The 17,252-nt window shown below is 42.0% G+C and overlaps 1 protein-coding gene across 10 annotated transcripts in view; it reads right to left on the reverse strand.

Moving 5' to 3' along the window:
* LOC130513723 (partitioning defective 3 homolog) overlaps positions 1–17,252 on the reverse strand; it is a 239,643-nt gene that overhangs the window by 148,451 nt on the left and 73,940 nt on the right. For 9 of the 10 annotated variants that reach the window (XM_057012690.1, XM_057012689.1, XM_057012693.1 and 6 more), the window contains 2 exons: positions 9,612–9,790; positions 4,713–4,850 (listed from right to left, as the gene is read on the reverse strand). In XM_057012690.1, the coding sequence (XP_056868670.1) occupies positions 4,713–4,850; positions 9,612–9,790 (317 nt within the window). The remainder of the gene's footprint in view (positions 1–4,712; positions 4,851–9,611; positions 9,791–17,252) is intronic. The other variant, XM_057012694.1, reaches the window with a different exon arrangement.

Here is a 17,252-nt window from a genome sequence, read left to right on the forward strand (position 1 = left end):
GAGGTCTCCATGCTGTCCTGCTGGACTTGTGAATGTGCAGAACCTGACTCCTGTGTTGGCTCTGGGCTGGAGCTCTCTCTGCAGCCCTGGAAGATTAAACTAGTGCTTCCCTGCAGTCCAGGAGGACTACCAGTTTGAGTTTGGTTGAATAAAACCTGATTTTGGACTTTTTATCACTGCGTTCTTGCCTGCTTTTGGGTCAACATGGAAGAGGACATATAAGAAGAGGGACCGATGGATGTCTTGGGACTATTTTAAAATTAAAAGACTGTGAAGAAAACCTTGAAAGCAGTGCCACCAGTCTTGTTATTTACTCCTGCTTTCTTGTTCTTCAGTCAGCTTACTTCATGGTTGGCTACAATTCACTCTGATCACACCTCAGACCACAGGATAAACTTATGAAGCATAAATAAGGGGGGAAATCAGTACAAAAACAACCACCAGGGCTTCAATGTTAGTCAGACTAAGGCATTTACTGTAAATCCCGCACAATAGAGCGCACCTGACAAGCCGCACCACCCAAATTTAAAAAAAATAAAAAATACACATATAAGCTGCCTCTGACTATGACCCACAGACGGTCACTTTGAGATCTCATTTGGTGTTAACGGAGGCCATCTTACAAAAGATCTATATATGCAAAAATAAGCCTTAAGTAGCTGTTAGTTGTATCATCAAGCAAATGACCTGCAATTCTGTGTTTGTGGTGAATGGAGATTGTTGAATAGTGACCGCTGATTTATATTTTTTGTAATGCCATTAAGGCGGCGAAGTGAAAACGACCACATCAGTTCTCAGCTCAGGTCAGAGTGTGTTGCTGTGCTGATTTGATTGTCGCTTTACTGCAGAGACATTAAATAAAAGAATGGTTCACTGATGCATTATTAAAAATAAGTTAGAAAAACAAAATAAACAAGTCCACAGATCCATCTGTGTTGTCATGCTGTGATCCTTTTGATTAATTGGGACAAAATAGGAAAAGAGCGTGTTCAGACAGCTACAGCTTGAAACCGATTGGTCTTATCTTGTTTCAGCATGTCGGCTTAAACCGGGCACTTCGCCACTTTGGTTGTCTTTACTTGCCAGACAAGGTGTCTCATTTAGACAACGCAGCGATGAAAGAGAGCCGGCGGCTTGATCAAAAATCAAAGAGAGTCGCTTCCACTTGAACACAACTTCATTATGTAATGCTGTGTATATTTCAATCTACCTGAATTTAACAGTTTGCAACAGCCACAACTGTTTAACACAGCTTTCCAGCACTGCAATAAAAGCAGTAATGTGACAATTTAATGTCTCAACCCAGCAGCAGCAGTGTGGACTCTGTGCCAAGTGGAGGAGCTCTACAAACACAATGAGACAACCACACCAGATGGAGGCAGCAGCAGCATCGCCACCACCTGAACATGCTGAAAAAAAGTCCATCCATCCATCGATCTACAATCCATCCACCCATCCATTCATTCATCCATCCACCCACCCATCTATACATCCACCCATTCATCCATCCATCCAACTATTCATCATCATCTGTCCATCAAACATTAATCTATCCATCCAGTGATCCATCCACCCACCCATCCATACATCCACACAATCATTTTTTCCATCCACCCATCCATCCATCCATCCATCCATCCATCCATCCATCCATCCATCCATCTACCCATCCATCCATAGATCCATCCATCCATCGAACATGTAAACAGTTATCCATATTTAACTTATCTTGAACAAATCTTGAAATGAGTTGTTGACTATATTATTGAGCCCTGCTCTAAACAGTACACATAATCCCCTTAATCTCTGTTCTTTTGTGATGATTTTGCACAGCTCTGTGTTCCTCCATGTGAACTATTTTGATTGGGTTAAACCCTTCTGTGACTGACAGCTGGTGTCAGTCCAACCTCTGGTGCGGATCGTGCTAATGGCCTTCAGCTCCGGTACTTCATCATGGCCACAAAATAATACAGCAGGGAGGTACTCAGGCAGATCCAAATATGTGTATGCATGTTTAATCGTGCGTGCGTGTCCGTGTCTGAGTGGGAAGGCCCATTAGCATTCATCAGCAGGATAATAGGCCAGCATGCTTGTCAGCTGTTTGTATAAAGTCCTAAAGTGCTGGTGTTTATGTGCCGATGCCACATTTGACAAGAGGGCTGGAGCTCCAGAGAGCTGAAACACGACCTTGGACAGAGACGTTCAACAGTTTGCTGCACAACAGAACAGCATAAAAACACAAAAACGGGGCATCAGAACTCCTTTGGCAACAATGACTCCTCGAATACCCTGTATAGTTCATGATGAACAAGGCTACTACCGGAGCTGAAAGGCAGCTGGGTACCGGCAAATAAATGATTGTTATTAGACTTCAGTGCTGGATTCCAACTCACATTTTCTCTTGTGTCATATGTGTGTTCTGTCTGCCTGTACTTTCATGAGGTCAAGCTATATTTGACAGAAGCCTGATCAGAAAAAAGGATTTTAGACTTACATAGCAGGATATATTTATTCATGAGTCTCCTGCTGGTAATATTCATGTCCAAAATATGAGTCTGACTGAGCATTTGCTTCAGATAGTATAGAAAAGGTATATGTGGTCCACCTTCCTCTGAAATCTCTTTTCTCAATTTTACTCAACCTGACTTGACATTCTAATTCAAGAGAAGTTCGGCTTAGATATAAATGGTAAAGGCTGCTGAAAATGGATGAAATAGAGCTTCCACGTGTACGAAGGCTGTCACAGGAGGACTTGATGTCAGGAGAAGTGCTGGAAGGTGGAAGTCTGAAGATCAGAGACTTTAAAAGATGTGGCTGCAGGATGATCAGTGTGTCAGGGAGCAGAAACAACAGAAATCATATTTTAGTTTTTAGTTTTTTCCTCCCTTTATTTTTAACCAGATGAACATACGAGAGAAATAAATAACTGGAAGAACAAATACCTGTTAATTAGTTTGATTAGTTTGAAGACCTGAGCGTGCACATGCGTGCACTCATTATCTCAGCCCGCCTTTGGCTCTGATCACAGCGGTTCTCAACTAATCCAGTATGTGTATTTTTATCCCACAACACTTCTGCGCCACAAACCCATCAGATAAAATATGAAACAGTCACACGTGGGAGGGAAGGAGCAAGGTACAGTGAGCTGACAAAAGAAAGAAGCGTCTCTCCGAAACCAGCATCACCTCTAACCAGCAGATTTGTGTTTTCTGAGTCATCGCGAGTTGCGCGGCTGTCAGATTACAAAGGCTCCGGTTGCACCCAGAAATTAGTGGCTGTGTACTTGCTGTCAGGCCAGCAGCTCCTCAGGATGATGTTCAAACACTGATGTTGGTAGGACACCAGCTCTGGTGGAATAATTTCACATTTCATGAGATTAAACATTCAGGAATATGGGCAAACCTGCAGTGATCATGGACTTGGAAATTAATTTGGGATAAACACATTTTAGAAATGTTTTAGAAAGATACTGAAGTCTGAAAATAAAACCACTTTATCATAGATCAGAAGCCAAAAGAGGATTTTATCTATTACTAATGCATAATAATCTGTATCAAAATAAATATTGAGACTGTGAGACCTCTCATGCAGGACCCTCAGCAGGAGGGTCCCTCTACATGAGCCTGGTCCTGCTCAAGGTTTCTTCCTGTTAAAGGGGAGTTGCCACCGTTGCTTGTCTGGGGTTAGGCCCTGGGATTCTGGAAAGCGCCTTGAAACAATTTTGATTGTAAAAGACGCTATATAAGTAAAGATTGATTTGATTTAATTGATTTGATTCATGAACCTGACAATCAGTATAAATGTTAAAGCTGGATCATGGACATGAAAAATGTAAAAATGTCGCACCGGACGCTGACCCTTGAAGGAGAAATCAATTTAACACCTCCTACATGGGTTAAAGTGGTGCTGAAGTGATGGCTGGACAGAGGCGGACAGACACGAAGAGGCCCTCTTTACGGAGCACTCAGTGGCCAAGGTCACCCCTGCTCTCAGCACGCAGAGCCCCTGTCACTTTTAATAACTTACAGAGATTTTCTCCCATCTCTGACAGGTTAAGCAGTGCAGAGATCAGTCGCAGAGGGAGTGTAGCGGCAACCGAGCAAGGAAGTGTAACGAACAGGGCATACAGCTGCTGTACGAACGGCCCGTGTACGTAGAACAGATGATGCCCGATTCTGGCGTTTGTTTAGTTACTGCTGAGTTTAGTGCACCATTGCGCTTGATCTGAGCTACTCTGACAAAAAACAGAACAATATGAGGCACACAGAAATCTCATTTTCTTTTCTTGCAAATCAGGTTTGGGCTACAGTGAGACGTTTAGGGTATCAATCAAGCTGCAAAAGAATTGTTTGGGGGCAACCTGATACAGCACAGTGGCAATGGAAATATCTATAAATCATCATATGCGTCAATAAATATATGGAAGAACACCCGATTTACATGACCATGTTTTTGCAAAACTTGAGTTCTGTTTTGGCTCTCCCTTTTTGCAAAATGGCACGGTATTATGGTTTCAGGGAGATCCAGTTGCTGCAAGTGTTCGTGGACCGTATGATGAATGATCAGAAGAAGAATCATGGCAACGATGGCAGATTGGAGGCACAACCTTGTGTACCTGCTATTGTCTATTGAGATATCTTGAAGAAGAAAACTGTGGCCAACTTAAAAAAGAATGCAGGACGGGGCCAAACGTCCAAATGAGGCCTCCGTACCTGTTCCTGACGGTCAAGCCAGCGGTCTACCATTGGATGGTTGGCACTGAGAGACGATCGCGTGGTCTCCCTCTGGAACTGAGTGGTCCAGCCACTCGCATCCCGAGGCAGGCTCCTATAAGCGTGCCCTCCTCTGCCCTGCACACGACCAAGAAGAAAAGGAAATGTGGTTTTACATTAAAGCCGCAGCACAAAAACAAATAATTAAAGATAATAATTGTTCAAGCGTTGCATCTGTGTAAAAGCTGTAGTGTTATATCATATTGGGAGAATCTGTCTTCCAGATGTATTTGCTTTTAAACCGGTAGTTTCATGCGTTGGTGCTATCAAACACATTGGACCACAGACAATGTGTGATGGAAGCCGCTCAGTTGATCTTGGATTTGTGCCACACACGGCGAACATGTTGTTCATTCAAGTCTCGTTCCATTCCATTCCCAAACCCTAACCTTTCCACACAGCCACTAATAAGAGGCCTCTAATAATAGGACAGCCACAGCTGAGCTCTTCCATTACACAAAAAGCACCCTCAAAATGTTCCTACCAAGGTAATGTCACACTCGCAGGCTCGGCCTGACTTATTAGAAAGGCCAAAAGCACAAAAAAGCACAGGAACGCACAAGATTACATTCGGCACAGCCCGCTTTGGCATTGTGTTTGCTACGAATGAAGGTCACAGCGCTGAAATCATTTGAATAAAAATGGAAAACAAAATAACATTAAAAACCACAATGAAGAAGCTATTCAGATAGGCTGACAAAGCCACGGGAAGGTGTTTGAGTCAGTTACAAAACAGCTGCTGGAAAGGGAGACAGGAAGAACAGATCCACTTAATGGGAAACAAATAAAATATATTATTAACCTTAAATGTACACTATGGGCAAGACATGCTTGTGGTAATAAAATGAGGATCTTTTGAAGTCACATATGTTTTAGTGCAGTTGAATGTGGTTTGACGAGGGTCAAGGATGCGCTGCAGATGGGCCTCTAAAACCCAACCGGACACGTGGGTGTCACAGCTGCAGCAATCGTGCCATTGAGTAGCTTCGCCCCGCGCACCTGTTGTGCATCAGGACACTAATTACCCCCTTTTTAGTCCCCGGAGGCACACCTGCTCCCTGCCAGATCGTTATTCGTGTTCAGATTACTTTCCAGCGTATTCCTGTTTGCCTGCCCGGTTCCGACCTTGCCTGTTCCTGACCATTCTGTTTTGCCTGCTCCCCGGTAAATTCTGTCTGCCTTCTGCCCAATGTCGACCTTGCCCATCTCCGACTATTCTATTCTGCTCGCTCCCTGGTGAATCCTGTCTGTTTCCGACAATAAAGCGGTGTTCAGTCAAACTCTGGTGTCACATTTGGGTTCTCGTCTGGTCCGTGACAGTGGGTTCAGCTCTGCATCCCCCCCACTGCACAAAGTTTTATGACACTAGGGCAGGCATGGGCAAACTAAGGCCCGGGGGCCACACGCGGCCCGTTAAACGTTTTAATCCGGCCCGCCAAACTTGAAAAATTAAATGAATAAACCTTGTTAATGTTAAATTTTCACTGCAATTCTGGTGTTTTCCCACTAGAAAAAAGACAGTCAGGAGGAGAGTGATGGTGATATCCTGAAGGATAACAGAACTTTCAGTGCTTTAAAATAGAAATGGTTATTATTTTTTTTTTAAAAAGGCACATTTTATTCATTTGATTTTAAGTGTTTTAAGACTCATTCCAAAGTCAGATATTTTGTTGTAATGTTTCTCTTCATTTTCATTTGAAATTAAAGCACATGTTTTCTCCATATCCCAAGATGTGTATTTTTTCTCCAATGAGGTGAGGTTACCAAAGCACTCCATCCATCCATCTGCTCCTAGTCCGGCCCCTTTGTCAAATGTTAGAACCCATTGTGGCCCACGAATCAAAATGTTTGCCCACCCCTGCACTAGGGTATGCCGTAAAACAGTGGGTGTGTGTCCTGCTTAATCCCTTCATTTGTCCACGCTTATCATCTGGAGAATCTCCTCTGCTGGGTGCTTATGAGACGTGATGAGTTTACTGTGTTGCTGTTGATGTATACAGGACGCTCAGCTGGGCTTTATTCCGATGTTACCGGGCTTACGGAGATCATGTTGTTCATTCAAGTCTCGTTCCATTCCATTCCCAAACCCTAACCTTTCCACACAGCCACTAATAAGAGGCCTCTAATAATAGGACAGCCACAGCTGAGCTCTTCCATTACACAAAAAGCACCCTCAAAATGTTCCTACCAAGGTAATGTCACACTCGCAGGCTCGGCCTGACTTATTAGAAAGGCCAAAAGCACAAAAAAGCACAGGAACGCACAAGATTACATTCGGCACAGCCCGCTTTGGCATTGTGTTTGCTACGAATGAAGGTCACAGCGCTGAAATCATTTGAATAAAAATGGAAAACAAAATAACATTAAAAACCACAATGAAGAAGCTATTCAGATAGGCTGACAAAGCCACGGGAAGGTGTTTGAGTCAGTTACAAAACAGCTGCTGGAAAGGGAGACAGGAAGAACAACAGATCCACTTAATGGGAAACAAATAAAATATATTATTAACCTTAAATGTACACTCTGGGCAAGACATGCTTGTGGTAATAAAATGAGGATCTTTTGAAGTCACATATGTTTTAGTGCAGTTGAATGTGGTTTGACGAGGGTCAAGGATGCGCTGCAGATGGGCCTCTAAAACCCAACCGGACACGTGGGTGTCACAGCTGCGGCAATCGTGCCCGTGAGTCGCTTCGCCCTGCGCACCTGTTGTGCATCAGGACACTAATTACCCCCTTTTTAGTCCCCGGAGGCACACCTGCTCCCTGCCAGATCGTTATTCGTGTTCAGATTGCTTTCCTGCGTATTCCTGTTTGCCTGCCTGGTTCCGACCTTGCCTGTTCCTGACTATTCTGTTTTGCCTGCTCCCCGGTAAATTCTGTCTGCCTTCTGCCCAATGTCGACCTTGCCCATCTCCGACTATTCTATTCTGCTCGCTCCCTGGTGAATCCTGTCTGTTTCCGACAATAAAGCGGTGTTCAGTCAAACTCTGGTGTCACATTTGGGTTCTCGTCTGGTCCGTGACAGTGGGTTCAGCTCTGCATCCCCCCCACTGCACAAAGTTTTATGACACTAGTTTATGCTGTAAAACAGTGGGTGTGTGTCCTGCTTAATCCCTTCATTTGTCCACGCTTATCATCTGGAGAATCTCCTCTGCTGGGTGCTTATGAGACGTGATGAGTTTACTGTGTTGCTGTTGATGTATACAGGACGCTCAGCTGGGCTTTATTCCGATGTTACCGGGCTTACGGAGATCTAACATGGCTGACCGTTTGTGCGGGATATAAACTCATACCCCAGGTATATCTGTATGTTCTTTAGCCAAAGGAATCAGTGATAAATGGATCCCTTTGAGGACAACATTAACTCAAAGACACAAAACCATCATATACAGTGCTGATTTATAAACCTAACATCTGTTGTTGATCACATAAAAATAAACTTGAGCTTGGCCAAAGAGTGAATAGATGGCAGTTGGAACAGATGTATGAAAAAAGATGCCAAAGATGAGAACTAAGACCTCCTTTTATTAAAAGAGAAAAACTAAATAAATCTAATAGCTCTGTCAAAAACTGGCCATGCCAAAAAAAATAATGACAGCCCCCAAGTGCTAGCTTATTACTTTTCAAACCATTTGGCTCTGACAGGAAGATGACTTAAATGGATGTAATACAGATGACTTATCAAATGTCACATTCGAGAGAGCAAAAAGGGAAGTGTATATTCATTCCCCCCCCTCAAAATCTACACAGTAGATTTCAAAGCATTTTGATTCAGCGGCCAACCAAATGTTATTAACATAGATGAAAATCATGCATTACTTTAAAAAAGGCCATTTTTACACGGTTTGTCTGATTAGATCTTGGCTTTCAGGATAGATTGAGTTTGTCCACATGAATGGACTCTATTTACACAATGCTTTTCAAGGCATTATCATTGCTGCCATTCACAAGGCTTTACATAAGCCTGGATTCATCAATTCATGTTCCTGTTCACGCACTGATGGTGGATATGACCTTGCAGAGCGACAACTATAAAGGTCTAAAATGAAGTTGCATAGTTGAGAGTAACTTAAGGTTAAGTATCATAATCGAGGACACTTGAAAGCCAGGGAGTAGGCATCGAACCGACAACCTCCTGAAAGTAAACATTCATAGAAATTTAGCAAAGCTAACAATCTTTAGCTACACTGAAAGCAGCAGCGGCTAAAGCTAAAAATGATGCTCGGGGGAGTGGAGATAATTGAGCATTATGTGATCTTCTTAGACCATCAAATGATACAAAATGGTGCTGCTCTGATCAAAGGACCAACTATATTAAAATATTAAAACTCCTTTGACACCTACGGTGCCATAGAGAGGGTGGAAAGAGTTTTTTTTTTTTTTTTTTAAATGAAGGTTTTAGTGTGTCTTGTTTTTTGCCTTGATGTTTCATTGGCAACATAACGATATCTCAGCAAGATATATAAAGGTCTGTCAGCACCATGTACAGGCAGCCATGCTGAAGTGGTAATTGCTGTCCCTTCCCTTCAAAACGCCACAGGAAGGATGTACCTGAGCTTCCCTTTCCACCAGATTTATAATCAGAGACTTCAAAAGTCTCTGAAAAGGTGAATACAGAACAAAGGAAAATCCATTTAACAGCCTCATCTCATCTTTGTGGAAGACAAAAAGGGTGCGTTATCAGAGATTTAGATAAAGGCTATCTGCTGGATATGTGCACGCAGGGCAGCCCAGATTTCATAAAGATGCCCAATTCTCGGATTTGGAACAGGCAGGAGACGATAAATGGAAGCGAGGGAGAAAAACACAAAAGAAATTGGTAAGAGTTATATTTCACCTTTCGTTCAAGGCTGCCAGTCCCAGCGCTTGTGTTTGGTTTGTTCTTAGGGAAGCCGGTGGCTGTGGACCACTGAGCTGGGTTCTGTCTGGAAAATTCTTGCGGACGTACCGGAGCCTCTTCGGGAGGAAGGATGGCCAGGGAGGGATCGCTGCTGCGACGGACGTGGAGGGGCATATCTGTGGAAGGGTGGGGAAGAGGATGGGGAGGAAAAGGGAGGTTAGAGATCACAGCGATGCCAAACACACAAACACCTGGTACTTTTTTCATCGGTGTTCTTCACTGTAACACAACAGCTCAGCTGACACATGGGTGGTTTTATGTTTCCTCAGAAGTAAAAGCAATGATGTATCACATGGCTGAGCCAAATATTCTGAGAAATCCTGCATCAGAGAGCTGTGGTGTGACTCTGGACTTTCCCAAAAGACCATATGGATTTATTTTTTTTAAATTCCATCAGCTTTTTATTTTTTTTAAATTCCATCAGCTTCTCTTCCATCCATAATTATGCAAATTGTGGGGCAACCACCTGTCGGGGACTGTTGCATCGTTGCAGCGAGCATATGTTGGCACTAAGCTTCCATCTGATAGCAGAGAACAGTCTTCATGGATGTTTAGTCACATCCTCTGCTCTGCTGTGACTTGTGTGTAGAATAATGTGACACAATAAGTAGTTATAGATGCTACTGGGAAAGGGTTGGAAACATGTACCGGTAAAGACGATCTTGAGATCATGCCTGAATCTAAAATGAAGTCCAAGTGAACGCAGATGTGTTTGCCTGCTTTTTTTTTTTTTTTTTTAGTAAAATAGCAAAGTTTCAGACATTCTAGCACATTACTACGTTGTTACAGACAGTTTATTCAGACAATAATCTGATTTTGATTACTTTACTTTTTATACTAATGTTAATTTAATATCTGCTTTGTATTAAAAGAGCCCTTCTTACTTTTGCTAACTTTATTAATGGAGCTGACAATTTTTAAATTGCAGTGGGATTAAAAAGGAAATGTACCGCAGCACAAGATAGCAGGAGTCAGTCTCTGAGTCATCAGATGCAAACGACATCCTGCTGACATGCAGAAGCACTCTGAGCTCGCAAAACCCTATTTTTGAGTGAAAGCCGAATTGTGGATGTCCCAAAACCAGAGCAAGTAGCTCTTTAGTCACACAGAGGTTTGTTCCTCCTCTTTTCCAAACTGGGCTGACATAAAGCATTCCAGAAAAAAATAAATAAATAAAAAAACAACAACTCTGCAACAGCTTTTAATGTATTCCACCCTTGGTTACAAATGTGTTTCATCTACTTCATCCATTGTCTGAGCTTCCTCTGAGGAAGAGCATGGGAATTGAGTAAAGAATCCACAGTGAGCCACCAGAAGCAAAGTCATTTTCTGTTTACCATTAAATTGGGTTGAAGATTTAATAATGACATTAAAAGACTTTGCCTACCCTTTTTGTAGCGGCTGGTTCATGTCCAGTTCAGGACTTTAATGAGGTTCACCTCAGACACCAGACTCAGACAGTAATTAACATCTGGTATAATCCTACATGACACAAATACAGCCAGACAGGGACCGTGTGTGTCTGTGTGTGTGTGTGTGTGTGTGTGTGTGTGTGTGTGTGTGTGTGTGTGTGTGTGTGTGTGTGAGAGAGAGAGAGAGCGAGTGAGAGAGTGTTCTTACAGGCTACATAGTGAGGACAATAACACACACACTTCATCAGCAGAATTAGGACATTTCTGCAAAGTGAGGAAAGTTTGGTCCTCACATTATCAGGACCTAAATTATGTGAACGAAAGATTCTTCACAAAGATACAAGTAAAAATGTGTATGCGTGTGTGTGTTTGAAAACTGCAAATAAGTTTCCAATGAAGAAATATCACTATATTAATATAAAAAAATGCAGACAGAAACCAAGGATGTTGAAAAAAATGGAAATAAAATGGACTCAATATTCACACCAAAAAGCTAAATTTATTCAGTCACCCGAATGCTGCTTGTGCTGTTAGCTATTATTATATTTGTGGTCTGACCTATGAACTATGGATGAGACAGGATTCACCGGGGAGCAAGAATAAACAATAAACATTTCAACTGAAAAATAAACTGCAACGTGACGCTGACACATAGTTACGTAAATTGTCACATCCCACTTGTGTTTACCTGATTGCATTTGGGAAATGAATTACCTTTATGAGAGAAAACCTGTCCAACTTTCCTTGCATTAAGAATTCATGATTAAACATCAGCTAATAACATCTGGCTGTTATATGACAACACTGGCATTTAAACTACTGATAGTATGCACTCTGTACCCCTATTACCATTTAGTGGGGTGTCTATTTAAACAGATGTTGATTCATCGTGGGCACAAATCCTCATAGAATAGCACAATAAATAAATGCAGTTCTATAGGAGGCCACGTCCATTTGTGTGTACGTTTTAGAAGGTCACAATATGGTGATTCTCTCCCCCTCTCATTCTCCCCGACCAATTTTCTTCTACTTAATTTGTGATGGGATTATCCTGGCAACCGAGGGGTTGGTTGGTCCCACGTTTAATAACCAGCGCCACTACTTCAGACTCAGGCAGCCATCGATCCAGGCTGGAGAGGGAGCGAGACGATGGAGGATGGTGAAGGCTAATAAAACGAAGGCCTAATCCAGCCCCTGTAGTGAGGGATTAAGGCCAGGGCGCGGGGTCACTGAGATGTACACACAGCGCAATTCACCACAGGGAAAGGTCAGACTCTCCGGGGGCTATTACCTCTTATTGCTTTGTCCTTTGTTTATCTTTTACACTCACCTTGTTTGGAGGAGAAATATATTAGCTGCTGTGAAACACTGGATATAGAGTGTTCATATACATGCACCACGGCTGATCCATAATGACATCATTCAGTGGATTGCAACAAATGTTCTGCTTCAATCGCAACCAAAGTATTCGACTACTTCAGAATGATATCATGCAGTTAATAACCAAGAAAACTCTTATTCTGAATGTTGCAGATATGAAATACAACACAACATCAGCAAATGGTGACCCTTATCAGAATAACTTAAAGCTAAAACATGAACGCACAAACCACGGTCGCGCGTTTATATTAAATCCTCCACAGATGACGGCAAATGGACCAAATCTATAGTGGATGCGTCGCATCAGAAAACCTTTTTTTTTTTTTTATCCAAAATAGATAAACTGAGGAGGCTATGTGTTAACACAAACAAGATTTGTTTTAGAAAGGTTTCTTTAAAGCAAGAGTCCTGTCCGACAGGTACCGGGAAGTGCCATCATTATATTCCTCACACGATGCTCCTTCTGTGAATCCGCTCAATGAGGACCTGTTTGACGACACCCACTCAGACAGCCTCTCAAGGTCTTTAACATCCTCACCCTTTCTTTGGTCTATTTGTAGAAAATGTTGTTTCTACGGAAAAACAGCAGGTTTTTACAATTTTTTTACATATTATATTTGTAGCTGTCTGACATTAAAAATGAACAATGACATCCCACTGTGTGTGTGTGTGTGTGTGTGTGTGTGTGTTACTGGAATGTTTCCCCGTTTTAAAATATGCCCTGCTCTTCCCGAGAGGCTGCTTGGTATAAATATGTCAAAATCCTTTTCCAACTGATAAACACAAATGCCAAGAACACACTCCTAAAAATTACATGTATCTCTTTGGGTGGCCATAAACAACCCCACCTTAGAGCAGAGTTACACTGTGCTCAAAAAAAAGAAAAGAAAAATGGAGCAAAACCAACTTCCAACTTAGTGGCTAAGGGAACGGGGTCAGCTGCAGGGTATTAGCTGATGAAGACTCCAATCACTGAAATGGTGCGACGCGAGGAGAAAGGCTCCTTCCTGTACCTGACAGGAGGAAGTGGCTCGATGTCCTGACTGGCTGCCAACTCCAGGTAATAGAGCAAGTGAGGCAGCATACTGATAAGGTTGCAGAAAGGACACGCTTACTGGAGGACATGCCCTCAAATGTGGATTTCTCCTTGGTCTCCCCCAGTTGGCTCTGTGGTAACAATTAGCAAACTCACAATCAATGAGGAATATTCTCACCACTAAAAAATGAATAACCACTACTTACAGCGTGGCCAGAGCTGGTTGTGCATAATTGTTCTGATCATAGAGAACACTTCTGGGCTTATGATCAAGCTGTGAGCAAACAATGGTGCTGATATCCCCCACTGTGTCTCAACATAGGTGTGTATTGTTTTGAATTAAATATTGTTATTATGTATATATAATATTGTTATAATATTGTCAGTCAGAAAGTTTCCCAATATCAGATGATGAGCAGGGTTGTCCACCCTTTAATATTGCAAAGTACCACCAATGAATGCTAACGACAGCACAAAACGACAGCACCTCTTGGATCAGAGGTGAAATGTCTACAAAAAGATCCAGTTGAATTCCCTTAAAACAGGATTGTTATTGTTTTTTTAATCCCTACACTGATGAAAAACCCAAGCATTTGAATTGCAAAGGCCAAATCCTCCCTTAAAAATAAGGGCCGTAGGTCCCCGCAACAAAGCAGCTCCTTTGGCGGTGTTAATAATTCCTTCAGTCAACTGAAGGTCAGACACACAGTGTATTTAAGAGTGAATTAGGATCATTTGTGTGTTTGTGTGTTATAGTGTTGAAGGTAGTAGAGGATATACATAGGCAAAATATGACGTCCTGGGGCTGCCACCTTCACTCCGACTGCGGTGCTCTCTGAGTCCAAGCTTTCACATCAAACTGATTTAAATATAAATGCTTTGCGACTGTGCCTTTATGAAATGTCTAAAAGCCACCCCCACCTCCGAGTTACTTTAAATCCGTCAAGCCACGGCTGGTTCAATGTCTGAATAAATTATAGCACTGAACCATTTTTACCCCTCTGCCCGGCCACTGACTACATATTGATGTCCCTTGTGTGCAGCGGGAAAGATTTCCACAGAATCCTCCCTGCCCCGAATCATCGCCGAGGGGCCGAAAGAGAGTTCCATTTTGAGGAGCAAAGCGGTACAATTCTGATGTGGTGGAAACTTGGGCTAGGGTGAAAAAGATGAAATATGTAGACAGTTAAAATGAGTGGGTGGTTAACCCAAGGCCAAGGCCGGTCAGGAGCACCAAGCGAGGTTCTTCTGTGAAGTGTTTATCAAACATTAATATAATGAACCGTCTGACTGATAGAAGACAGACTCGGAATAAACTCCAGCTGATAAATCGCAACCACAATGAAAATAAAAATTCTACGGACTGATGATAAAAAATGCTCTGCAATTAATAATGGACTTCAACTAATAATCTAATTACATTTAGGATATGTTTGTACAGTGCATACGTGCAAGCCTGTGTTTCTTTTGGCATCCGATACAAGGAGAACCCTTTTTCCAGGCGGATGTGCTGATTCCATAGGGTATCATTCTAAAATGCTTCATCTCGCACTCAGAGTATGTCTCCTGTTCACATGTAGCTTATTAAAAAGATTTATTTTCTTGATTTGGGTGCTTTTACTGTGGGCAAGCAGACCATATTTCTTTCTTCTTTTTTTTTGATTAGTGAAAAATCATCCTGGATCAAATAATGCATACCTGGAAAGTGCTGTAGTTTCATCTCAACTTTTTATTTAAATGTAAATGTTTATTTTATTCATTTTTTTTTTTTATTATTATTTTTTTTTACAATTGTCTGGCCTATAAATGTGACCACCAACAAATAATCAAGTCCTATTAGACTAAACAATGTGCCCCAAATTTGATGCTGAATTTCACAGTTATTAGTTTTGGTGTTGGTACGAACACAAGCAGGAAGTGGGTCTCCCCACACGGCCCTCCAGAGCAACACCCTGTTATCTTTTTCAATGAAAACATTTTCTTTCTCCCGACAAACACTGACGAAAGGCAGCCGACTCGCGTCCTCTGAGATTGGGCCTCCAGCAGCAGACTGACACCTCAACAACAGCTACACCAGGAGTGTTTTGTGTTTTTATGAACTGCTCAGACAGTGTTTCCCCAGATGAGGAGGATCTCAGAGACGAGGGGATGAGTTTTCTTCCCAGATCAATCCTGACTCATCTAGGTCGAGGAGCTGCTGGCGCTCAGACGCGAGGAAAATCAAAACACGGCGACGCGCGCATGTTTAAATCTGCAGAGCAAACAAACATATCTAAATTTAATCAAACCGAGAACCTTCTAGCTACTACACACATATGCTAACCACCCCTCCACGGTCCAAACCAGTCAAATCTTTTATTCTAGGTATACTTCAGGTTACCGTTAAGGAACTGTGACATTCGTGGTGAATCCAACTTGTGAATTTGCTATCGATACGTATTACTTTACTTTATTTTGCACTTTCAGTTGTCCTATATTAGCTAAATTGAAACAAGCTTGCATTAATTTGGGTGGGGAGGGTCGCGATTACAATGCAACTCTGTCCCAACATGGACCCAAAGACCACTGGGAGCTGCTAATCAACAAAACAAACAACCCTCGGTCAGGCAAGAAGCAGGTCCACAGCAGCACATTTCATATAAACACCATTTTTTGTGTGTTCACCTATTACGGACCGTTTAGCGATACAGGCTCTCAGACAAAAGGGCTCATAAATCTCACTCAGGCTGAATTGTGACTTGGTTTGAAAAGGCCATGAGCCAGCCAGGAGCAGTGGAAGCACAAAGTAATAGTTTGTTTCGTGTCTGCCCCTATTTCTTCATTATATCTTCACTATATGTTGCTAAAATAGGTTAATGCCAATAATTTATGTCATACCCATTTTTGAGCAATAAACATGGGATCAAAGTTAAATGAAAACATCTACATTATTTATTTTTTTTCTTTCCTAAACTCAAAATGTATTTTGGCTAAATACAAATGTTATTATATAGTTCCCGATTCCAAACCCCACAGTGGCGATACTTCACACTTTACATTAACATTTCATCAGAAAATATGATTAGTTTGACATAATAAAACTAAATCACTAGAATAGCGATAGGTTGGCTATAATGTCCTCTTGGATTATTCAATTTCTGACCATATGACTTAATTCCACTGATGAACCTGTGTCGTTTGCATTATTAACACCTGCAATGAGGATTTTGATCCTGTTTATTATAAATACTGGATTTCCATTTTGTTTACTTTGGCTCCAGTAACACTGTAATCCCATTCCCAAACTGTGATAGAACCTGTGTTTGAATAATCCCCATGTTATATGAGAGTTATATGCATGTCCCTCTCTGACCTCGGTATATCAAGGTTGGAGTGTATATAAACAGTTGATATCTGATTCATTTTCCCTTTTTTCTGTACCGGTAATTGTGTGAGAGGAGAAACCTTTGGCTGCTGACTGAGTGAGTGAAATTCAGTTTCTGGCGGGGGGAAGGGGGGCGCATCAGAAACATGGAGCTAATTCCAATGCAGTTTCCAGACAGCACGTACACAGAAATCCATACCTCCGACATTTCAGCCTCAGCACAAAAAACACCAGCTGCCGCTTCAAACAAACACATCCGAACTTAACTACCTCTTTCACAGCCGAGATGACAAATGCAAAATTCTGCTAGAACCTCAACTTTCTCTGGACCCTTGATGATTTATTTGGGGAAAACAGAGTGTTATTTGCTGGGAGAGGAGTGATGT

This window comes from Takifugu flavidus, chromosome 17 (genome assembly GCF_003711565.1).
Source record: "Takifugu flavidus isolate HTHZ2018 chromosome 17, ASM371156v2, whole genome shotgun sequence".
In the NCBI taxonomy this organism is placed as follows: domain Eukaryota; kingdom Metazoa; phylum Chordata; class Actinopteri; order Tetraodontiformes; family Tetraodontidae; genus Takifugu; species Takifugu flavidus.